The sequence below is a fragment of the Ochotona curzoniae genome, unplaced genomic scaffold (assembly GCF_017591425.1).
Source record: "Ochotona curzoniae isolate NIBS_2020 unplaced genomic scaffold, NIBS_Ocur_1.0 contig_4760, whole genome shotgun sequence".
Lineage (NCBI taxonomy): Eukaryota > Metazoa > Chordata > Mammalia > Lagomorpha > Ochotonidae > Ochotona > Ochotona curzoniae.
In genome coordinates this window covers 102,715-128,983 of record NW_024466379.1, presented here as the reverse complement: position 1 = coordinate 128,983, position 26,269 = coordinate 102,715, and the positions used below count along the sequence as shown (strand labels likewise).

Sequence of the window (26,269 nt, the reverse complement as noted above, 5' to 3'; positions counted from 1 at the left end):
AAAGAGAACCTCCCAAACACTGTGAGCATAAGGAGAAGCCAAACACAGGAAAGCAAAGAACACTAAGCAGATTTAACCAAAAAGACCCTCACTAAGACATATCATTGTCAAGTTCCCCTCAACACAACATGAAGAAAGAACGCTGAAGAAAGTATGAAAAAAGGATCAGACGATATGTAGGGGAAAACCAATCAGAGCCACTGCTGATTTTTCAGAAGAGACCCTTCAGGTAAGAACAGAATGTGTTTTGCAAATCCTAAAACAGAAAAAAATGGCAACCCAGGATAAAATATCAAGCAGGACTCTCATTTTTGTGTGATAATGAAATAAAATATTTCCACAGCAAACAGAAGTGAGAAGAAAATGTCAATGCTAAGCCAGCCCTAGAAGCACAGCTCAGAAACATGTTGAAATGAGAAAGGAAGCTAATTATAGTCAATGATGACAAAGTGGAAGATCTTTCCACTAAAACCCACAAAAGAAATCAGAGTTGAACAGACATCTCAACACACACACACACACACACACACACACACACACACACACACACAAGCAACAGGACCAGTTCACATTCACAACCTCTCCACATCACTCTGAACACAAATGGCATGAACTCATTAATCAAAAGACATGATAATGGAAACCATCCATCAAGAAGAAATAACAATAATAAACATATACATGCCAAATAAGAGAGCATCTCCGGAAGAGGTCGATGCCAATACAATAATAGGGGGGACCTCAACATCCCATTGACCTCATTAGACATACTGAAGAGACAGAAACTCAGCAATGGACTTAATGCCAAGTTTAAAAATTTGAAATCATATCATGCAGTGAAGTTAGACTACCAACGGAGTGAAATTAGAGATCGATGAGTCAAAACACCCCAGGAAATTTGAATTTGTAGACACTTGGAAGAAGAACAACATGCTAAGGAACAAACAACGGGTTAGAGAAGAAATGTTTAGGAAATTGTTGAAACCCATGAAAACTCAAACACAACATATCAAAACCTGTGGGACACTCCCAGGCAGCGTTAAGCGGTAACTTTATTGCAGTTGGTGCCTACATTAGGAAACAAGAAAGGCACCACGTAAATAAATGAGCTAAGTACACACCTGAAGGAGCAAACAAAACAAAACAAAAACAAAATTAATCCCCCCCCCAAACAACAGGAAAAAATGATAAAAATAAGAAATAAGCCAAACAGAGAACAAGAGAACGATGCCGAAAATTAATGAATCAAAGCATTAGTTCTTTAGAAAATACACAGAATAGACACCCCACTGACAGACAAAAAAGTAGGAGACAACAAGAATTAATAATATCAAAGATGAAAAAAGGAACATAACAACAGATACCTCAGCCATACAGAGAATAATCAGAAATTGTAGGCCAACAAATCAAAAGACTTCCAAGAAATGGATAGATTCCTGGATTTATACCATCTACCAAAAGTAAATCATGAGGCAACAGAAATCCAAATAAACAAACAACCAAGGCAGAAATCAAATCAGTAATTAAATCCCTCCAAGAAAAGAAAAGCAGAGGCTTAGATGGCTTCACTGCTGAATTCTACAAAGCATTCCAAGTAGAACTGAAACCAATTCTTCATAAACCATTCAAAAGCATAGAAAATGAGGCAGTCCTCCCAAACACTTTATACAATACCAACATCATCTTAATACCAAAACCAGACAGAGACACAACAGGGAAAGAAAACAATAGATCAATATCCCTGATGAGCATAGACACTAAAATCTTAGGTAAAATCTGGCCAACAGAATACAGCAATACAGCAGACAGCTCTTCCACCTGGACCAGGTAGGATTTATACCTGGCATGCAGGGATGGTCTAACATACACAAATCTATAAATATGATACACCACATTAAGAAACTGAAGAACAAAAATCATATGATTGTCTCAATAGATGCAGAGAAAGCAAATGGTAAAATCAAACACCACTTTATGCTAAAATCGCTGAGCAAGATAGGCATAAAAGGAACATTCCACAATTAGCCAAAGCAATCTATGCAAAACCCAATGCGAGCATCTTAGTACATGGGTAAAGTTTGGAAACTTTCCCACTAAGATCTGGAACTGTACATAGATGTCCACTATTGCCACTGCCGTTTAATGTAGTACTGGAAATACTTGCAAGAGCTATTAGACATGAAAAATAAATTAAATTCTAATTTGCAAAGAGGAAGTCAAGCTATCTCTGTTTGCAGATGACATGATCATATACATACAAGAACCGAAATACTCAATAAAGAGAGTGCTAGAACTTGTGTGTGAGTTTGATAAAGTGGTAGGGTACAAAATAAATGAACACAAATCAACAGCTCTAGTGTATTTAAAAAAACTCCAAGGCTGAAAAAGAACTAATTAGTTTGGTACCTATCAAAAAACAGAAAAGATATGGAAATACCTGGGAGTAACCCTAACTAAGAAGAAGACTATAGAAAGTGTGGAAAAATCCCATGTACCTGGATTACCAAAAGCAATATGCAAGTTCAACATGTTTCTAATCAAAATACCAAGAACATTCTTTATTGAGCTGGAAAACACTGCAAAAGTTCATCTGTAAACACAAGAGATCACGAATAGCCAGAACTATATTGAAGAAGAAGAACTTAGCTGGAGGAATCACAATCCCAGACCTTAGGTCATGTTTTAGTAACCAAGTAGCCTGGTACTGGCACAGGAACAGAGGGAAGACCAATAGAACAGAACAGAAACATCAGACGGGAGTCCACACATGCACATCCATCTAATTTTCGACAAGAGAACAGAAAACAACCCAGGGAAGAAAGAAGATCTATTCAAAAATGCTGTTGGGATTATTTGATAGCAGCCTGCAGAGGCAAGAAACAAGATCCCCACCTCTCACCATATACAAATATCAAATAAGTGGATAAAGGATATAAACTTTCACCCAGAAACCACCAAACTTTTAAGAAAACCTAGGAAATACCCTACAAGATAAAGGTGCATGCAAGGACTTATTAATAAGAAACATCAAAAGCAAAGGCAGTGAAGACCAAAATAAACATATGTGACTACATCAAACTAAGAAGCCTCTGCACAGCAAAGGAAATAATCAACAAAGTAAAAACACAGTCAACAGAGTGGGAAAAAATCATAATACCCTATACAATAGGCAGGGGGCTAACATCCAAAGTATACAAAGAACTCCAGAATAACCATAACAACAAAACAAACCAGTCAAGAAATGGGTGAAGGAAATGCGCAGTCATTTTTCAAAGGAACAAACCCAAAAGCTAGCAGACATATTAAAAATGCTCAAGCTCCCTAGCAATAAGGGAAATACAAATAAAAACAGCACTGAGGCTCCACTTAACTTTGGTGAAAATGGCTCACATACAGAAAACTACCACCAACACCTGCTGGTGAAGATGTGGGGGGAAGGAACTCTACTCCACTGCTGGTGGGATTGCAGGCTAGTGTAGCCACTATGGAAGTTGATATGGAGCATACTCAAGCAACTGAAAATTCACCCACCATATGATCCAGCAATCCCACTCCTGGAACTATATCCAAAGGATTTGATACATGAAAAATAAACTTTCACCCCTATATTTTACTGCAGCACCATCAACTTCAAAACAACTTAGATGTCCATTGAAAGAGGACTGGATAAAGAAACTCAGATACCTCTAGTCTGTGGAATAACACTCAGCTATAAATGAAAGGCTATCATGTGCATACAAATGGGCCTGACTGGAGACAATTATATTAATGAGCCAGTCCCTAAAGGGCAGATACCAAATGTTAATAATGTAAGACAACTTCCACCAAAAATACAAAACAACAAAAAAGTGAGAATTAACAGCCACATGTAACTCCACAAATGAAGGATGTGATGGATACCAGACTACCAAGAATCAAAGAAAACAAACAGAAGGCGTATCTGCTGAGGTATAAAGGTGGACTCCCAATGGAGTTTCTAAACATACCTAGACAGCAAAAGTTACAATCCTTACCATTGCCCATGCCAACAGTGTCATGACTCGTGTAAGGAGCAAAGAGTTGGAACCAATACTCTTCTAATTTTACATGTTCATCCCCTTGTGATGGTCATTACCAATACGGCTAGAGGTTGTTTTACTCATCTTCTTAGGGAATGGCTCCTTCTTACTTCAATATGTAGTTTTTAAATTGATTTTCTGTGAATTTTACCTTTTTGCACTCTCTAGGCGTTTTTATCCCTTTCAATAAGTCCTGTGATTCATGAATTGATCGTATATGAGACTTTTTGATTGTTAATACCTGAGATTGTAAATGTCCCTTCCAACATTGTTTTTGCTACATCTCATGGGTAATGATGTTCTTGTTTTTAATTGTCATTTCTTCAGTGCCACATGGGTCATGAAGGAGCATCAGTTTCTACAATAAAGATTTTGATTTTCCTTTTCATCACTATAGCAACACATTGGTAATTCTTTAGCAACCTTTTAGCTTCATATTGATGAAAATTTTTGTTTTTTCTTCCAATTTTGGACTGTGTTTTCTGGCTCTGTATTTAAGGGTATGTATGATAGAAGAGTAATGGAAACTGACATGTTCAGATGTGCAGACATAGTGCAGTATGTTTCTATGCATCCAGACCAAAGATGGACTCCCAGTGAAACAGCTGAAAATCTCCTGATGTAGGATGCTGGACTCTCTGACATTGTCCATGCCTACAATGTCGGGAAGCAATTTAACAGTCATGTGATGAATTTATGGCTGTTTATGAAGAAGCACCCATGGGGAAATCAATAGAGGGAAGGGGACTTGGGGAAAGGGGATGGGAAATCCTAGAACCGATGGAACTGTATCATAAAACAATAATAAAAAAGAATTGGAAAAAAAAAGATAGTTGTTCAATTGAAAAAATTTGTCTTAGGAATCACAGTAATATCCAAGTTAATGAACAAAGGTGTGCTGAAATGCTGATGACCAACATAATTCATCAGCAAAGAGATGCAAATGAACCCTCAGGGAGAGGTGAGTATTGAACATGGCACATTGGGTTACTCAGGAGCTTGGGACACCTTGCGGCTCGTACCAGAGAGCCTGGGCATTGGTTCTGCCTCAGCTGCTCACTGTGTGTGCTGTGTACCGTGGGAAGTAGCAGATGATGGCTGAGGCACTTTTGTCCATGCCAAGTATGTGAACGTTCCAGGTGATGTTTCTGGTTTCCCGGAACCTAGCATCAATCTAGACAAGCCCAGTACTGGGCTTGCATTTGAGAAACAAAGCATATGAAGATGTCTACCTCTGTCTATATGTACCGTTTCGCCTGTTAAATAAATGACATTTGTGGTTGTTTGCATGTTTGCACACACACATACACACACACGTAGATATATGTCAACATTGATATAAGGACTTTCAAAGTACTAAATGAGAGAAATAGAGGCCAGCAAGAAGTGATAAAATTGGAGTGTATAATATCAAATAGGGACAAGGATATTGAAAAGTAACAATGAATATTAACTGCAAATGAGGATTCATATTGGTCAGTACACTTAGAAAGTGATTAGGGTTTTTCATACGACTTTACAGACTCATAATTACCATGCAGCTTATGTATGGTATTTGTAATATTTCCCAACAAATATAAAAACTTAGATAACTGCACAAAGATGTGCATATTAATATTCAAAGTTCATTTATAATTGCTATGATACTTTAAAAATTCCAATATCCACTCACAGATGAATATATTTACATAAAATGTGACCTGTATTTAAAGGATAATAATATTTATGACAAACTATAAATAATTCTAATAACTTAAGTGAATGACTAATGAAAAGAAGTTAGAAATGAAAGAGAGAGGTACTGTATGAATGTATGTGTGTGAAATTTCTAGCTCATATTATTTTAATCACTGGTGAAAATAGTTCCAGTTGTCCTGAGCCTTGAGGGCTGCTGAGCTCTAACAACCAGTTATGGAACTGCTGTGAATCTTAATCATGACAGTGGTTTCAAGGGTATAGCCATTGCATATACATCATATAACTATATGTATATGTACATGTGGAAAGAATAATTTAAAATGGACCTCAAAAAGTTAATATCCAAAGTAAACGCATATTGTTTACCACATGTCAGGAAAAATATGATTTGGGGGAGGGCGTGCTCATTTTACTAATATTCAAAAAAGAAGAAATGTATATGCATGAAATTGATCATTTTAAGATTTGATTATTTCTTCTTGTCTACAGTGTTGAGGAACAGTGTTTTCTTTCACTTAAAAATGTGAAATCATTGAAACAACGAATGGTACTGGCATTGTGGCACAGCACATTAAGCCTCTGGGAGTGCTAGTTTGAGCTAGCTGCTCCACTCCTGATCCAGCTCCCTGCTAATGCACCAGGGAAGGCAGCAGAAAATGGCCCAAGTAAAGGGCTCTTGCCACTGTTGTGAGACCAGAAGGAGGTGTCTTGCCCCTGTCCTCAGCCTGGGGCAAGCCTGGCTGTTAGCCCCATTTGGTGAATAAGACACTGGATGGGAACGCAACAAAATCAACCAGCCAGTCTCTCTCTGTCTCTCTCTGTCTCTTCTCTCTCCCTCTCTCTCCTTCCCTCTCTGCCTATCAAGATATCAAAAAAAAGTCATTTAATATACAAGGCTTTTATATAAAGCTTCATTTATTTTGAAAGCCAGAACACAGAGGGAGAAAGAGAAAAGATTTTGATCTACTGGTTCGACCTGAAAAATGGCCATAATGGAGAGGTCTGAGCTGAGCCGACACCAAAAGCCAGGACTTTGTTCTGGGTCTCTCATGTTGTTGCCAGGATCCAACAATGTGGTCCAAGCTGCACTGCCCTCCCAGACGCGCCAGCGTAGAGCTGCAGTGCAAGGGCAGCCGAGAGGCCTCCAGGCAGTGCCGGATATGTGTTGCCTGTGCTGCAGGAGGCATCTGCCCACAACAGGCCACTGTGCTGATTATGCAGCAAATCTTTTTAAATGAGAAAACACAGTCCGCATTTGGGAGAAATTTTGTGTTCATTTTTAAAAATTTGATACAGCATTCATTTAAAGAGTTGCACTATAATAAAAAAAAACAACAAAAAAGTTTATTAAACAAAAGTTCCAACAAGTAAAAGAACAAAATTCAGCAGTAATAAAGGCAAGGGTTCTGAGAAATACATTTTAAAAGTACATTGCATAGGAGTGAAGCTGGGGAGAGCTTACTAGAAACTTGATTAGCTTGAGGGATGCCCAAGAGGGTGTCCTACCAGGAAAACAAAATGTTAAAAGGAAAAAAATAATCACCAACTTCTTAAATTTCACTAGCTTTTAAAGCTCCGAAAGATTAAAAACAGAACGTGAAATAATTCCTGTTTTCACATTGTTGTTTGGACTCTGGCTGCTTGTGCCCCTTCTGGCGAGCACACACTTCCTTTTCCATTTTGGATATCAGCATCAGTGCTGATCAGTGCGCCTGAATCAGTGTGAGTGAGACTGACTGTGTGGATCTCCATCTCTACTCTGACATCACACAAGATAAAATACAAGGTACAGATTCTTAAATGTTTTCTTTAACGTGTGTGTTATATTTCACAGAAAATGTCAGACATTGTGCTACGGAATAGAACTCTGAAAATACGCATTTTTATGGACAAAGCCATGGTATGGTACATTAGTATGTTTTGGTAGAATTTACATTGTGTTTAATGTGTGGGAAATTAGGGACAAGAAGCTATCGTCAGTATTTTCATATTATTCTTTTCAAAATAGATGTCTTAGTGTATTATTTCTTCAGGAAGTGTTGTCCTTGGCCCTTACACGGAACAAGGGATCAGTATTTAAGTTTTGTTTTGCAGAAGAGCACAGATGTCTAGAAACCATACAATATTGTAAAGGAGGGTCCCACGACACTAAAATCTCACCAACAGTACCTGGCTACAGGTAGCCTGGATCGTCCCTGCTTTTCCGCTAATCTCTTTGTCTAATCTAGGTCCCTCTTAACATCTACCACTGCATCAGATACTAAGCTGGAAAATATTAAGCATTTTATTTTATAAGATAATTTTGTTGAGTCACTTCTCAGTGGAAGTCCTGTATTTCAAAATTGTGAATCATCATTAGTACTATGATTAAGTACAGTTCAGTTTATCAAAGTATTAAACGCTGTGTGCATGGCCTAAGAAATAGTTTTTTACCAGCGTTCTTTCGTCTCCCACATGGTCTTTACCCGTGCTTCTCCTTTCCTCCCACTGGACTAATCGGTCACTCTTAAATTTACACACCAATGTGAAAGTCTTATTCCAACTGAATCAACTAAAGTGAATTTGAATTTCCAATTTTATCAAATTAATGAGACTTATTAATGAGACTTATTAAATTATCAGTTAATTCAGTGAATAAGATTTTGGAAAGTAGGTTCTTCAGATAGGTGGCAGGAATAATAGAACAGCTTTATTCTTTTTTTTTTTTAAGATTTATTTTTATTGGAAAGTTGGATATACAGAGAGGAGAGACAGAGAGAGGAAGATCTTCCGTCCAATGATTCACTCCCCAGGAGCTGGATGGAAGAGAGGCTGCCGGGATTAGAACCGGCACCCATATGGGATCCCGGGAGTGCAAGGCGAGGACCTTAACCACTGCACCATCGCGCCGGGCCCAGCTTTATTCTTTTCTAAAGACATTTATGGTGCTTGGGAAGACAGACTACCAGAGAAAAAAAGTAAGAACTAATTTTCAGATTTTATCCCACTTAACTCCAATCAGATAGCTGTAATTTTGTGATATTTTATATCCCAAGTTCATACAGCACAAAATAATTACTTTTTATTTTGCAAAAAGAAATTGTTAAAGAAATTAAACAATCATGTGTTACATGTTTTGCACATGTACAAAATTCTGAACAATTTTCAATTATTCGAATACATCTTCATTTCAGACTTGTGTCCCTAGGTGTGAATTTCAGATTTAATTATTTAATGCGAATTATTGAATTGTAAATGATGAGTAGGATTTTTTGGTTTGGTTTTTCTTTTCCTTTGAGGATCTGGAATACATCACTTCATTCTCTTCGGACCTATAGGGTTTCCTCTGAGAATCCAGGCATGAGTCTAAATGGTGCTCCCATAGAAGTTATCTGGCGACTCTTGTGTGCGTGTGTAACTCTTTTCTTTATGTCAACTAAAAAGAGCTTGCTTACAATGTGCCATGGTAAGGATGGGCTCTGGTAGCGGGTCTTTGAGACTTTCTGTCCATCCTGAATTTGAATTCTCCTTTCTTTTTCCATGTCCGGGAAGTTCTTGTTCAGAATTTGATTGAATATATCTTTCAAAGCAGTTTTTTCAGGAACGCCTATGTCACATGTTGGGCCTTTTGATGGTGTCCCTTCATGCTTGGATGGTTTTCTTATCGTCAGTCAGTTGCTCTTACAAATTTCTGACTGGGCATTTTCAAATGCATTGTTTTCTAGCTCTAAATTTTTGTCTTCTGACTCAGTCATAAAACAGTGTTCATTTCTAATATTCCAGTTTGACTTTGTTTCAATGATTTTATACCCTGTCTAATGTGTTCCTTAAGTGCCTTGAAGTCCTGTATCTTCTTGCTGCTTTTAAAGGGCTCTGTAACTTTTCTTAAAATCTTTATCTGGCAGTTGCTCAGGGTTGTCATTAGCTAGTTTTGAGAGTGATTTAATCCATTGTGGTGGATTCAAGGTGCCTGTCCCTCTTCTTCTTTTACCCTTGGATTTACAATCCAAATGCACAGAACCGTCTCCTCTGACTGATGCTGTGTTTAAGCTGTGACATCACAGGTGTGCAGATGGTCTTTACTGGACCTACCCAGTGCCTGAGTCTCCATCTGTGGCACCAGTGCCACTCCCTCCAGTGAATTTCCATCTCGGGGTCTTGTGCTGCAGTCTTGCTGTAGCCTATGCAGCTGGCACCAACTGCGTCTCCTCTCTCTTCCCCCATCATCCTATGTTGTGGACAAACTGTTGTCTGCTTAATCTTTCTATTGCTTGTGGCTCCAGGAGCTGCAAGAATTGCAGAAGCAACCGCTGTGTAAATTGTGTGGCTCACATGGCCGTCAGAAGCACCTTATTAATTTCCTGTTGGTGCAATGCTCTGGAGTCACTCTATTAATACACTTGATTGCTCTATTGTAAGGTTGGAATAAGTTGTGATTTTTGTTATTTTTCTGATAAGCTGCATTTTATGACCTGTTATGATAATCATGTCCATTATTTTGCTTTCAAGATTATTGTTGCCGAAGTAATTGCTGCATAAATCAATCAATAAAACAGTGTTATAAGAAACAGTGTTGGGTTTTCCTGACAACAAAAGATACAAATTTATCCTTTCTTCTTTTGTAAACTGATTATTTGCAAAGGAGAAACAAAGGCACACACACACACACACACACACACACAGGTTCTACCCACAGAGTTGTGTATATTGCAGATTTTAAACTTGCTTTGCAATTTACTTAGGATTTGCTCTGTTGACATTTTGTGACTTTTTGTAATCATGGTTTTTGCTGTCATCCTTTTCTATGCTTGGACTTACACAAGGTCACCTTCAGTCATCTCAAGGTGTAACAGTCTATTAGCAAGAATCAAAGACAGAAGAGTGACATGCAACATCGTCTGTGCAGATCCTTTTCACTGATCAGAGTGGAGCTCTATGCATTCTGCTGGATACTGTTGAGGATCATGTTGCCAATTTCTAAGGTGTCTAGGAAACTGAGAAGTGTGCGTGCAGAAAAGATGAGGGGTCATATTATGCAGAAAACATCGTGATTTTCACATCCTATAATGAGGATGCACTTGTAAAAGTTTTCACCAGTTTTAACCTCACTGCTCTCTGCTTACAATATTCATTTTTTGAGGATATAAAGTCATTTGGTACTATTAGGGCAGAGGCAAATTATGACAGCATATTGTAGTAGACAAATAGGATGAAAGGTATAGCTACAAAAGCTTGAGTCATGGTACATATTTTTATGAACTATGCCCTCTTGAAATCTTTGAGCATTAAGCCTTAAGTTATTTATATTTATTTGTAATGAAGAAAATGATCATTCCATCTCAGTTTAATACAGTTTATGAGTTAAATATCAATTTTATGGTTATATTATATGAATATAAATATTTCTATATTATTATCCATTATGATTTAAAAGTATATAGTTATACATATATACATATATTGACTTATATAATCTTAAATATAGTAAATGTTAAATATATTATATATTATATCATATTATATATTAAATATTTTAAATAGAACCATTAACTTTTAGAATTATGCCTGAAGTCAAACAATCATTTTTAACATTTTAATTCTATTTTTGGTTTTGCCAATATTTTACCATATACTTAGGGCCTTTTCAAGTGTGATAGTCATGTTATCTAATGAGTAAGAAACAAATATTTGTCTTCCAGTATGATTTCATGGGCTCTGAATCGGAACTGGCAGCTGAAAAGGTTGTTTTCATCTTAGCTCTTGTTAATTCTGTAAGTATTTATGTTTCATATTTATGTTTAAAATGGTTGTATATAATGAAATGATTGCATACATTGCATTTAAATTTTTATTAAAATGTAATTCTGAGTGCTATTTCATTTCCAAATAATAATGAACTAAATGTATTACACTCAGCTATGGGGATATTAATGTATGCTTATGGCAACCAAAATGTGCATATCACTTATCTGCATTCCAGATGTTTTCTCAGTTTAAAATAACCATTATGCTGTCCTCTCTGGGACTCTGGTCAGACAAAAATAAAATTTCAACAAATGGAGATGCTGAGGAAATACTGCAAAGATTTCTGTCATGGGAAAAAAAAGATCCACTGAAAAGACCCAATGAAATATCCTATTTATTAATGTAAGCACTTTATTCACATTGGCAAAGTTTATCAATTTGTTTTTTATGTCATTTATCAAAATATATGCGATTTTTTTGGATTAATGATAATGTAAAGTTATTTGAACAGTTTTTTGGGAAGACAGAGAAACGTAATCTGATAACCACTTGAGACACTCTTTAAACCGTAGTAGCCCATCGTTGTCAGAGTAGACTACTTAAAGAAGGTGTAAAGTCTGCAGGCAGTCAAGGGCCCTCTCTGGTTGTGAGTCTTCTCAGGAGGAAATGAATATCATTTCAGCAGTAGATACAGTGTGAGTTATTCCCTAGTGCACAGCCCTTGCACAACCTACTGTCGCAGCAGAAAACGTTATAGAAGGAAGTACTGAAATGGACCACCTCCCCTTGCTCATAGCCAGGTTACCCTGTGTTATGTTCACTCTGACCAGAGATGGAACTACTCTCCCATTTGTGGTTTTTCAAGATTTCATTTCTAGATTTTTTGTTTTCCTTGTTTAATTTTTTATTCTGAAACAAAATGTGAAATAACCATCTTCAGAATTATGGAATCAATTTATAAATCTATCCATGGATGTCTCAAGCAGAATCGAAGTAGAATCAGGTAGGAGCTAGTTCTAGAGCAACGATGAGGACTCCAATGAGTATCCGCACTTTGTAAATCCTTTCTTTCTTAGTGTGTCTGCTTCATGTATTATTCTTTCTTGTCCCTCTCCTCCAATAATATTTCTAGCACATTATTAAGGTTTATTCCCTATGTGCAAATCATGGCAATTAATAGTCTGGGTGCAGAACCATGCTCACCCCCGAGGACAACATTGATCTTTCAAGTAGTGGGACGAGCATGATAGGCACCACAATGCTTGGGGCTTTGTGTCATTACATAATGTTAATTCTATGTCAACTGAGGGCTGTGACTCTAGTAATCAATGATGGAAAGTATCTGATATGGTGCTCTTGAACATGTTTTTAAAGAAAGCATAATATTCTTGCATTATCTAGTTTCTAAATATTGCTAATTTAAAATTCCAATGCTTAAAATCACAGAAAAAAATTCTATTCTTTAGTTATACAGACCAAGCTGACTTTGTGGGAACAACATATTATGGAACGGCATGCGATGCAAACTTTGCTATAGGAGTTGTTCTGGTATGCATTTATTCCTGTTAATTAAATAACCATAAGCAGATTTAGACATTTAATATTGATATCAACAAAGTACTTAGAGTGCACCTGCCATAACACTTTGTCAAATGTTGATGTAATGTTTCTTTTTGGTTTTGATAATCAGATATTATCAATTTTAAGGTATTTGGTATTTTTGGAAAAGCACAAAACAGGAAAACCAGTTTATCATTTTAAGTGCCCAACAGTGAAAAAAGAAATCTCCATATGCTTTCCTTCTTGTAAGAGAGAAATTCAACACTAACACCACCATTTTTGTCACTGGTAATCATAATTCTACCTTATGGTTCCTCAGTTTCATGCATTCAGATTCCACATATAAGTGGAGTTATGCAATATTTGTGTCTGTGACTGACTGTCTTATTTCACCAACACAGTGGAAAGGCAGGTAACCCTTCCAAACACTTTCCATAAAACCAAAGTCACCTTAATAACAGAACTAGAAGTACAACAAAGAGCACTCCAGGCACAAAAAGTTCAACGAACGTTAGCTGGCAGAATCCAAAAACACAGACAGATCGTTTACCCAGGCTAGCTTGGATTTATTCCTGGCATTCCGATCTGTTTTTACCTGTACAAGACAATAAATGTGATACACTGCATTGGCAAACTGATGAATAGAAACCATATGTAAAACTCAATAGATGCAGAGAAGGCATTTGATAAAATCCAACATCACTTCATGCTAAAAACCCTAAGATAGGCAAAGAAGGAACATTCTACAACACAATAAATGTGAAATATGAAAAATTCAAAGCCAACATCATACATAATGGGAAAATATTAGAAGCTTTCCCACTGGGCTCAGCATGGTAGGCTAATGGCTATCATACTCACCTTGCACATGCCAGGATCCCACATGAGCTCTGTTCGTGTCCCAGTGACTCCCCTTCCCATCCAGCTCCCTGCTTGTGGACTGGGAAAGCAGTGGAGGACAGCCCAAAGCCTTGGGACCCTGCACCTACGTTGGAGACCTGAAAAAAATTTTTTTGGCTCCTGGCTTCAGATCAGCCCAGCTCTGACCACTGCGGTCACTTAGGGGGTGAATCAGCAAACAGAAGATCTTCCTCTCATCTCTCCTTCTCTTTGTATATCTGCCTTTCAAATAAAAATGAGTAAATCTTATATATAAAAAAGCTTTTTCACTAAAGTCTGGAACTAGACAAGCATGTTCACTTTCACCAGTGCTATTCAACATAGTATTGGCAGTCCTCACTTGAGCTATTGGGAAAGAAACTGAAATTAAAGGAAATAAAATTGAAAATGAGGAATTAAAATGATCCCTGTTCACAGATGACGTGATTCTATACATAGGAGGACCAAAAAAATCAACAAAACTCATAAGAGAGTTCAGCAAGTTATCAGGGCACAAAATAAATGAACATGTGTCAGTGGAGCTATTATATACAGATAACTCAATGGCAGAGAAAGAATTTGTAAGCACAGGTCCTTTAAAATAGTGGAGAAGAATTTTAAAAACCTAGTAATAAACCTAATCAAAGACATGGATGATCTCTGCGATGAAAGTACAAAACATTGAAAAAATAAAGAAATTAAAAGATGGGAGAATTTACCGTATTCATCAAGTTTTATCATTGCATTAATGTTTCACTTTATGTACGCATGTGTTGTCATTACTACATTTTAATTGTTGGGTTGTCTAAGAATGTGTTTGAATTTTTGTTAGTATACAATTCCCTCTGATTTGCTTCCAGTTTTATTTCAATGGGATTAGTAAAGGATTTTTTTTTTTTGGTATGTGTAATTTCAGTATGTAATCACTATGAAGTGTTTACCAGCAGTGAATGTTTTGTAGTCGTTGACAGTTTTGTGTATGTGCTGTTGGTGAGTAGCTTGTTGTATGAATGCATTCTTGTTGAATTGGGCTCTTTTTGCTCAAGGTCCACGTTTGTGCATCTGTCTTATAGGTGGATGTGCTGGTCTTTGAGATGTCCTAATTGAAATCTCATCCTACTATTGTATCTGGTACTCTTTTTAATCTTTTCATGATTTCTTCATCACTACAACTTTCTGAAGACTTATACACAATTTAGACAGCTCACACAGTTTATTGAATATCATTTCCCCTCATATGATAACCATTCATTGTGACTTAGACTTTTATTTAGGATGCGTTTTGTCTGATATTTACTGTAGTTACCATGGTTCTCTCTCACTGTTTGCATGCCAAAGTTATTGTACTCCTGTACTCTTTTAAGCAGTTTTTGTCTTTAGATCCAAAGGGATTACTTTATGATAACATACACTTTAATTTTATTTTTTACATTCATATAGCTTTCCTGTCCCTTTAATTTCCAAATTTACTTTACATTTAGGTAATTTTTGATAGATAAGGAAGAATCATCCCCTATTTTTTTTTCTTGGTGTATACATTATAGAATTGTTGTCCCTCTTTTCTTCTGTTTCTTATGTGACTTGGGGATCTGTTTTTTAAGATACTTTCTTATATTTTTCTTCTGGGTGTATGCCATGGCATTTTTTTTTTGTATGTAGCTGTGCAGGCAGTTGTAGAAAACCTCATAAAATTGAATCCTATTTTAAAATGACTTAACTTCAATTACATAAAAACCTCCACTGTATCAAACAACTTTTTTCATGTCCTTGATGTCACAAATTGCATGTTTTTATACAGAATACTCATTTCATGGGATTTAGTAATTTTACATCCTATAAGAAAGTGATCTTATATACAAAATTTTAAATAAATTGCTTATGAATGGATATTAATTTTTGTACCAGAATATACATTATGAAAATGCTGTGCATGAATTTCGAAATTACTTGGCACCAAAATAAACATCTTTTAATTATGTTTTCAATGAAGTTTAAGAAATACTCTTTTGTATCTAAATTTATCAGAGAATTTTATAAATGACTTTTTTTTCCCGATTTTACTTGTTTATCTTGAAGGACAGAATGACAAAAGGGGAGACATAAGCGAGAGTTTGCATTAACTGCTTTGCTCACCAAATGCCTACAGAACTAAGGGACAGACGAGGCCAGATCAGTAGGCAGAAATGCCATCCAGTTCTTCCACACGAATTTTAGAAACCTGAGTACTTGGGAGTCTTCTCTTTTCTTCCCCATGCACTGCATCCTGGTATCAAAACAGGCTCTTCACCTTGGAATTAGGGATCTCAAATGCTTATTTAAGCTGTGGTATCAGAATTCCCATCCCTGAGGGCATAGCAATTTTCATATGGCTTAGTACTGTGATCTAGTGTACTTTCTTTTCAAATTTAAGGACTTCTTTAATTTTTTTTGTAAATCAGGTATACTGGTTAATGCAATCAAAAGATTTCTAAGGTTTGTCTCTATGTGTTAGTGGCTGTTTTCAAATCACTGCGCAAATATCCCATTGTGTAATAGAATCTAACATGAGAAGCTATTATTTTAACTTCATTATGTTGGAAATAAGAACCTATGAGACAGGCATAAAGTTCATTGCTATGTAAACGTTTGGAGAAAAAATTTCTTTTAATGGACATATATTGTGAGAAGGAAATTTACTTGATGATTCAAATGATCGCTTTTTAGAATATTTATCATTGATCTAGGTTCAATAATTCTTAACATTTCTCACATATCATCTCTTCTTTTTTTTGATTTCTGATTAAACTATTCAGAATCTGTATAGTTTTCTATGTTCTCTCGATAGAAATAATAGTGTTACTGAAATAATTCTCATTTTTGTCAAAATTATTGTTGGTCTTTGCTGGATTTAAATTAACAAAATGTTTGAACGTCACAAAAATACAATATTTTTAAAAATGTGATAATGCTATTTGGATGGAAAAGTAGGGTTATTCAAAAAGAATACTAACATATGTAGTTAACTTTAAGTCTTCCAGATTCTTAAGAAAATACTTGGATTTCATAAATCTATTCCTTAAGTTTGCATTTGATCAATATGAACCCCAAATCTGCTAAGATCAAGGAATTGAGACTGTGACTTAGGCAATGATTCTGTGTTTTTTTCTCTTTAGTATCCAAAGATGATAACGTTGGAGGCATTTTCAGTTGTTGTGGTACAATTGCTTGGAATTAATCTGGGATTAAACTATGATGACGTCTCCAATTGTTACTGCCCAGGAACTGTTTGCATAATGAATCCTAGTGCCATGTAAGGTGTTTATTTGTTTTTTGAGAAAAAAAAAATTATTTCTTCTTTTGAGAATACATTTACTACCCCTTGATGTGCAATCTCTTACCACATACATTGAGTATGAATAGAAATAATAAGCACTTAGAGTTATTAAAGACAATGACTATAGGATATATTAGAATGTATGTTCAATATTGATGCCATTGTGTGAAGGAAGTGCATGGTGATGTCGAACTTTGAAAACTTACTGCAATCTTGTTAAAGATGTTGAAGAACTGTTCAGAGTAAACACTGAAGAGATACTGGGATAATATGAATTTTGCAAATCCCACATACCTGGAATATGGAGATTTGCGGGTGAGTGAACCAAAAACACAAAAATGGTTGGGACTGTGAAGAATTTATTTTTAGGCACAGGGGAAAGGACATGAAACACCACAAGGCTGAAGAAGCCTGAATCATAGAAGTCCAGGAAAGGGTCTGCTCCTGCATTTACAATGCAGGGTAAGGGTTTTAGGATAGATATAGTAAAAGCCATTCTAGCCGAGCTATGAAGCGAGGATGATGTAAGTTCATCTAGCAGGTTAAGGTAACATGAATCAAAGGGACTGCTTCAAACCTACTGCTTTTCATACTAACCTAAAGTATTAAGGTTCACAGGAGTGGGAGTTGTCAAAGAACTTTTTGTGGGGTATGGGACATCTTAAGTTACTAGCAGGTATTTTAAGACATCAGTATTTTGAGAAAGGGGTAACTTATGTGGGGGCCTTAGGTGCAGTTTGTATAGGTTAAATCTGAATAGGCTGAGTCAGAATTGTTAAGTCTGTTTATATATATATATATACACATACACACAGACACACACGCACACACACATATATACATATAGTTCTCAGAGAATAGGAGATCTAAATAATAAGGCTAAGAAATAACATAAACAAACTGGCACTGGCCTTGTAACACAGTGAAAAACCTGTGCCTGTGATATTAATATCCAATATGGATGCAAATTTGAGAGCAGTTGCTCAACTTTCAAGTTAGATCCCTGCTATTGTGCCTGGGAAAGTAAAGGGATGGTTCAAGTCGTTGATTCCCAGTATCCATGTGTAAAACCCAGATGAAGCTCCTGGCTCCTTTTTAGTCCTGTCTCAGTCTCAGTCATTGTGGATATTCTGGAGTGAACCAGCGGGTTGAAGAGCTCTCTCCATCTCTTCATCTGGGTCCAATCCCATCTCCACTACTTTTCCATCTCCCTGCTGGTGTTTCTCAGACAGCAATGGAAGATGGCACAAGTAACTGGGCTACTTTACCTGCTTGGGAGATGCAGAAGAAACTCCTGGCCTCTAGTTCTGGCTGGGCCTAACTCTTGCCAGTGCTATTTGGGATATAAACGAGTGCATGGAAGAGTGCTCAATGTTTCTCTCTCTCCCTTTTTATTTCCCTATCCATTCTATCTCTCTGAAATATATCAGTTATGATTTATTTGTATGTGTGCATATGTATCTTTCCGTGTGTGTATGTGAGAGAAAGAGAGGAAGAGCAAGGAGGGAGAAAAGAGAGGATCTTGCAAACCATGAATGAATAGAAACATAGTCACAACGATTGGTTTTTTGCCATCCTGAAGCATAAAACAGACCCCAATTTAAAAGAAGCACCAAGGGAATGTTGTGGAGTCTTGTTTAACGCCAAATGTGCGTAAGAGTAAAGGAGAGAGCCAACCATTCTAGTGCAGTCCGTTAGTCTACCACCATCAATACCAGCATCCCATATCAACACACGTTCCAGTACCAACCAGTGCACTTGTAATCCAGCTCTCTCTGAATGAGGCTGATGAAACAGCGCAAGATGGCCCAAATGCATGAATCTGTGTTGTCTGTCTCACTCTGTTCAAACCTCTCTTTCTCTGTGTAAATGTGCCTTTCTAATAAATAGATAAATTTTCAGGAACAAGCCAGGGAGAAATCAAAATCACATGGCAAATACATCAATACAGTATTTTAATTTTTCCAAATACTTAAACAGAAATATAGGAAAGTAAAATGAAACAAAATCCACTAGTTTCCTCCCATGGTATAAAAAAATACATACAAAAATATCAATAGATGTGACCTATCAGCTACCCAGAAAAAGACCTGTGTGAAATAAGTAGCTGTGTGGTAGGAAATGAAATGAAATGAAACATAATAAAGCATCAGACATCTTAGAGCTTTGGTCGTTGTGGTGTAAAGAGTGTAAAACTCAATTTGACATACATCTGAGACAATCCTAATGTGAAAAATAAACGGATCTCCACCTGCGTTTCCCCAGTGATGGGCAGAGTGAAGCTGTTACCCCCAAGGCGAATTGGCATGAGTTTGTTTTGGAAGTAGAAAGCCAGGCCCTGAACTCACACTCTGATCTGGCCCACTGTGAAATAAGGACATGCACATTATTTAACAATGAAGACTACCTTTGTCAAAGAAGTGATTAAGAAACCTGTGTTTGCATACTTGGAAGTAATAATGAAGACTAGCAGACACATTCCTATGAAAGTGACTTTTTCATTACATTCCAAACGTTAAAATCCTGTGGAACTTTTCTGATACCAAAAGAGCATTGGAAGAATAATCCTGTGACACCATTGCAAAAACTCCTAACTTCAGGCTTACAATGTGAACACATTTTAGTAAGCACACATTTATGGAAATTCTATAAAGCAATTATCCAGCAGTTGCAAAACTTTTACAATGAGCTAAGTTGAATTAAGGAACTCAGGCTAGTAGACTATGAGTTATAACTAGAATCATGCATTCATTTTCATTTGGATTTTATTGCTATAAAGGGTCATACCATTAAGTTTAGGGAAATTTGAAAGATACTTGAGGAAAACATAACAGAAATGAATTTTCATATTTTAATTTTGGAAGAACTAATGTGTTTATGTAGATGAATTATTTTTACACAAGCATACAAAAAGCTATTTAGAGTTATAAATTGCAATGTCCGCGACACAGCAATTCCAAAAAGAACATTTTTAGACTAAATTTGCTTTGAGTTAAAGATTATTATCAACTTATGAGGAATTCGTTAAACAATTTACTTAAAATATGGAAAAACAAGAAGCAAAATAAGTTATAAAAATATACTGTGGAGCATATACTGTTCCTCAGTGTTGGACTATTTTATTGGATTTGTTTCCTACCATAAAGCAGGTAGTTCCAAATTATCATTGACATAATTAGCCATCATTTCTTTATTCCTTAATTTTTTTCCCTCTAAATCTCCCAATAAGCTCCATTTTCTTAGTAATTGTCTGGGCTTCAGGTAATAATAATTTTGTTGGCAATAGCATAATGCACTCAACTAGAGCTTGTTGTGCTGCAAGCATTGAGTGTCTTCTGCCTTAGCTTTTGCTTTCTAGGCGTATTGTAACAAGTTACACTGTATATGAACCAGTGGAATGTATTTGCAACTCATATTCAGAGCAACTTGTGATTTTCCTTGTTTTTTATCCAAGTGAAGTAATTCAAAAGTCACAACATGTCTTTGGACAGTGTTACTCTAATGTTGATATGTGTTTCATTTGTCTGAGGAATGTAATTTAATTTTAGACAATCCAGTGGTCTGAAGTTTTTTAGCAGTTGCAGCACGGAAGATTTTAAAAAGTCTGTGTCACAGCCTGCATTGGAATGTCTTCAGAATGAAAAAGTTCCAAAAGTGACTTACCAAGGAAAAGCTTCAATTTGTGGCAATGGCATTTTGGAAGCATCTGAGCAATGCGACTGTGGCCTTCCAAAGGTTAGTCCCCGAAGCTAATGGATCATCCAAAAGATCGGTGTGAGTTTTTTTTTTTTTTTTTTTTTTTGTTTAGTTTTGTTTTTTCCTCTTGAGGTCTCATAGAGATAGATGTAGTGTGAAAGAAGACAGTCTCTACAATGCTGAATATTTTTTCAGATAGGTCAGGTTAGTGTATAGTAACTGACTCAGTTTAAAGTATTTATTTAAAGAATGTGGTTCCCAGAAATATGTAATGTGGAATAAAAAGAGATTTACACGTGCATTTTTTAATACTAAACAGAAGTAGCATCAGTGGTAAAAATCACCACCTCCATCACCTTCTGGATTCCTCCGCAATGCCTGTTCAGGTTCACTATGTTGTGAGATGTTTCCTGTCACTCTTTTTTTCTCATCCCCTAGTCTCAAAACTTTGCACCTGTGCTGACCTTTGATTCCCACTTGGTCCCACACTACTGGATTAATTGCATTCTTTGGTTCACTGTCATCATGATAAGCATGGAAAGTGATAGAACACTAACAAGCACATGTCCATGCTATTCCTAAAGCTTGCATCCTGTCCTCTAGCATAGAAGTACATAACATCCACTTGTTATTACATGGTTTTTATTAATTTCATCAGTTTACTGTAATACACTCGAAAAACTTAGTAAGGCAAGTATTCCTTCTTGTGATTAAGTTAAAAGTCGTACTTCATGTGGATGTACTTAGTAATCACTATGACTGGGGATGCAGGAGTGCAGGGACTTCCTGTTTATGAGCACTCAAATATTTACTAATGCATTTTTTCCTCTGTTTTCTAAAGAGCTTAGATCTTGTGTTTAATTTCTGATATATATCAGTGACTTTTGACTATATTTCTAATTATGGACTTTCCGGCTCATCAAATAAGGGAATAATACCTGAGCAACAGCAAATTCGTTCAAAAAAACATGGTTTTGCCAATTTAAACTGCCATTTCTATATTGTGTAATGAATCAGATCTTTTTCAAACTTTGGCACCTAATATGCCAATTTTTTTTCATTTTTACTAGTATGCATGTATAATGATAGCTAACCTCAGTTTCAGATAGAATTCCTATGACTATAGAAAGTTAATTATGTATCTATGCATAATAGATGAGTTTTCCCTAAGTTTGTAGTGAAATGTATGCTTATTTGTTCATAATTTCATCTAATATATATCATGTTCTTTGTGTTATTTAGACATACCCGCCTATCATTAATATATTTCATATATCCCACTCTACTTTCTTAGATGCGTTTTCTCATTCAGAAAATCATTTTAAGGATGAATTCTTGGGGCCCGTATTGTGATGTGTCTGGTTATGCTGCAGCCTACAGACATTACCATCCTCCGGGAGCACCTATTCCAGTCTTAGCTGCTCCACTTCCAGTAGAGCTCCCTAGCAACACACCCAAACACTTGGTGCAAGTACTTGGGCCATTGCCACTGATGTAGCAGAAAGGCTGATCCTGGGTCCTGAATTTCTCCTAACCCAGCCCTAGCTCTTACAGCTGTTTATTAATTATGCCGGTAATGGAAAATTCTCTCTCTCCCCCGTCTATATGTAACTGACTTTCACGTAGCAAATAAAGCTTTTATGAAATATAAAAGTAAAAATAGCACACTTCCATTGGAAGCTCTACTAATGGCTTGAACTTTGTAAAATGTTTTACTCTACCTGGTGAGCATTTTGCTTTTTCCTATGTGTAAGTTCCTTAGGTCATAAGTTTTTCACTACTCTCTCACCCGTTGATGAGGATACATTTGATGATTACATTTCAAGTTCAGAAGTCTCTTCCATTGTTCTGAGATCTAGTGATTTTTTTGCAACACGTTTTGCTCCTTTGTCATTTACATAGGATGCTGCTTTTAGATATCTTCCATTTATTAAGAGAAATGCAATTTAGCACAGTTTATCTGAGCCAAGAATGTCCCAGAGTGATTTACCCAGCAACATTGAACAAGCAGTATCTATACACAGAAACAGCTTGATTCCTGAAAGCTCTCATTTTTTCCCCCTTGTCTAGACTTGGTAATTTGAAGTAGTTGCATTAGACTGTCATATTCTGAGGATTTGCCAGCCAGTGATTAGCTAAATCCCAGCTACCGTGATGTAGAGACTCTAGCTCTTTGTTAGAGAATTTATTTTAATTAAGCTTCAATTTGTTGCCATAATGGGCTACATTGCACATCACTACTTGCCCAGGAGCAAAAGTATATGACCAACAGAAACTTGTTCACTGAACTGTAAAACCCGCCATATCTGATCACCATCACCCTGCCCTTTGGTCAAGCTGACCAAAGCCTTCAGGTGGTGCCACTCAGTGTCGCCCTAATCACGGGCATTCATAATGAGAGGCATCAGGTTAGTTCAGTATTCCCTCTGTTGCCATTGTTTCTTCACTACTCTAGCTCCAAAGAACTCAACTGAGTGCAATGGATAGTTTCATATGAATATGTCAGAATCTTGAAACGATGTGTACAGTTTCTCCCATATCAGGTATTTTCACACTGCAAAGAAAAAAAATGTTACTTATTATACATAGTCCTTTCTGTTTGGCTATCAAAGGTGCAAATATTCTCTCCAATCCAGTGTTAGAGAATTTGTCAGTTATCCATAGCCTATTCAGTAGAGCCACGGTGGTAGCTAATGATGGACAAACATCTCCAATTATGACTTCATGTACATTTTTGCTGAGCTATGAAAGAAAGACTCTCCCAATGCCTATTATAAGAAGTTGCACCCATTGAAAAAAGTGTCTTCATTTCATATGGCTTGTTAGGAGATACAGAGGAGTGGCCCCTTTCCAGCTGGATGTGCACTGACACGAGGGTTGGGGTTTAGAACTTGCATATTGATTCTTTACATTTACTGACATGATTTCATGCACACATATACTTGCCCTTCTAAGTCCTCCAAGTATGCTGCAAATGCACCTTGGACTTTTCTCCATGGACCATGGTTTGTACCGGGAATCACCAACAGAACGGCAATATTTGAGACTCATATTTGTCTAAGGTTATGTTATAGAGGCATGGAGAATTCATGGAAATTAAAGGATATAATGGTGATATATATGTATTTTTAAGCTGTTGGATGTTTCTTCTGGTTTCCTCATTCAATTTGCAGCATAAGTTAAAAACCCACAAGTAATTTTTAGCTGTTATTATATATTAGAAATAAACACAAAATTCATGAATATGAGAACCACACTGCATACAAAGGACAAGAGAGTGGACTTCGGATGTCAGTGGCAGTTGTTATGAAGTGAATCAGAGACTATTACCGTGACTTATGAATTTGAATTCAATGTAAAACATCCCACATTTAGCCATACATACTCCAGTGGAGGGGTATCAGTCAGAGAATCTCAACTATTGCATTATCCACCAGTGCATCAAAAACACAAGGGAAATGGGCAAGGTGTTGAAGCTTTTGTAGAGATGGTACAAAGAAGTCATGAGTCACAGGTGTGGAAAGCCCATTTTTCTAAGAAGTCATTTGCTTCCGAAGAGAAAACTCAATCCATTTAGTGTTGATGTTTTTGACGGCTTTCAGTTACAAGAGAGGTCAGCCAAGAGTTGAGAGAGATCCATCTTGAGATGACACACATTAATCTAAGAACTGCAGCTGTGAAGTTTGGGTGCATGCAATTTCTTACTCTCCCTTCCTATAGAGTTCAAATAAATGTCTTGTGTTGTCATTTCCTAAAGCCTAGGGCATACGAAGTCTTGTTGTTGACAACTCGATCACAAAGACCTTCTCTTATATGGTGAAAATATACTGGGGGTCAGTGTAGTAGTGAGGCTGATTCTTGCCATCCTGGAGTCATCACAGTGCCAGTTCATTCTTTGTTGCTCCACTTTCAATCCCAGCTTCTGGTTAATGAAATCTTGGAAGGCAACAGAAGATGGCCTAAGAATTTGTGCCCCTAATACCCATGTGGACGAGGCAGACGGAGTTATGAGTGAATTGCATATAGAAGCTCTTTCTGTCTCTTTTTTCTTACCACTGTAAATTTACCTTTCAAATAAGTTTATATAACACACATACACACACTCCATTTTGGCATAACACATTAAGGCTTTATAATACTTTTTAAAGATTTACTCATTATTTCAAAGCAGAATGAGAGAGAGTGTGTGCCTTCCATCCACTGATTCACTCCCTAAATGGTCAAATTAGCTGGAGCTGTTCTGATCCAAAGCCAGGAATTTTGACAGTATACTCTTAGTCTGCCACAAAGGTGCAGGTGCCCAAATATTTGGGTCATTTTTCACTGCTTTCTCAGGTGTATTATGAGGGAATTGGATGGGAAGTGAAGCAACTGGGTCTTGAACCTGTGCCCATCTCAGCTGCTTGCATCTCAGGTGGTGGCTTAGCCTCCTTTCCACAACACTCACCCTAATGCTTTGCAATGTTGGTTTATGTCAGGGTTTATGAGAGCAAGAGAGATATGAAGATCCCCTGTTAGAGAGATAGTCCTCCTGGGAGCTGTCCCCTTAGTGCTTCAATCTGTATTTTCCACTGGTGAATACATGGAGTTGGCAGCATGGTCATCCACTGTTATCCATTGTGTGTTCTGTGCCCAGTTTTGTGTGTCATATTTACGTGACTGACAGTACAGGTCTTTTCATGCCAACATCACCATAGTCACTTGAGTCATATGTCGCATTACAGTTGGGGTGGTCCTGTCACTAGGGCGTAGGCATTTTTCAGTTCCTCTACAGAAGTGTGTGACTGCACTTGTGCATAAAATCTGTCCTTGTACAAACCCTAATTGTATGTGACACCTAACTGCACTTAGAAACTATCTAAAATCATTCATGTGATTCAAAAGGTCTGTTTTTAACTTTAACAATCTGCTTTTAGACATGCAGACACAAAAGGTGCTGCAATCCTGCGGACTGTACACTGATCGGCTATTCCGAGTGTGGCAGTGGACCATGCTGTGATTCAAAAACATGCACGGTAAGCTTTCAGAATATCACATTGTTTTCGCCCAGGAACAGTCTTGTGTTCATATTTAGTTGCTATTAGCATTTAAAAAGATATTTCAGATGTCTTATTTTGTGTTCTATTGAAAACATTTATGGTCCAGCTCTTCAGGCCATCAGAATATTTCATGTCCTTAAATAATCTCTAGAGCATGCTCTTTGGAGAATGTTGCTATTTTCTCGAGAGATGGATGTTGAACATTTGGATATGTGAGTGTTTTCAAAATAAAAATCTCTTCCACTGGTAAATGGTATTTCCTGCCACAACTGATTTCACATAGATGTCTTTGGTATATTTCA

General features: G+C 36.8%; 1 protein-coding gene across 1 annotated transcript in view; it reads left to right on the top strand.

The window, feature by feature from the left end:
- Positions 1-26,269, top strand: part of LOC121161257 (A disintegrin and metallopeptidase domain 3-like) — an 81,073-nt gene that overhangs the window by 28,743 nt on the left and 26,061 nt on the right. The window contains exons 7-13 of the mRNA XM_040987566.1: positions 7,591-7,656; positions 11,435-11,506; positions 11,716-11,882; positions 12,947-13,028; positions 17,072-17,208; positions 20,781-20,967; positions 25,845-25,943. Coding sequence (XP_040843500.1) covers positions 7,591-7,656; positions 11,435-11,506; positions 11,716-11,882; positions 12,947-13,028; positions 17,072-17,208; positions 20,781-20,967; positions 25,845-25,943 — 810 coding nt within the window. The remainder of the gene's footprint in view (positions 1-7,590; positions 7,657-11,434; positions 11,507-11,715; positions 11,883-12,946; positions 13,029-17,071; positions 17,209-20,780; positions 20,968-25,844; positions 25,944-26,269) is intronic.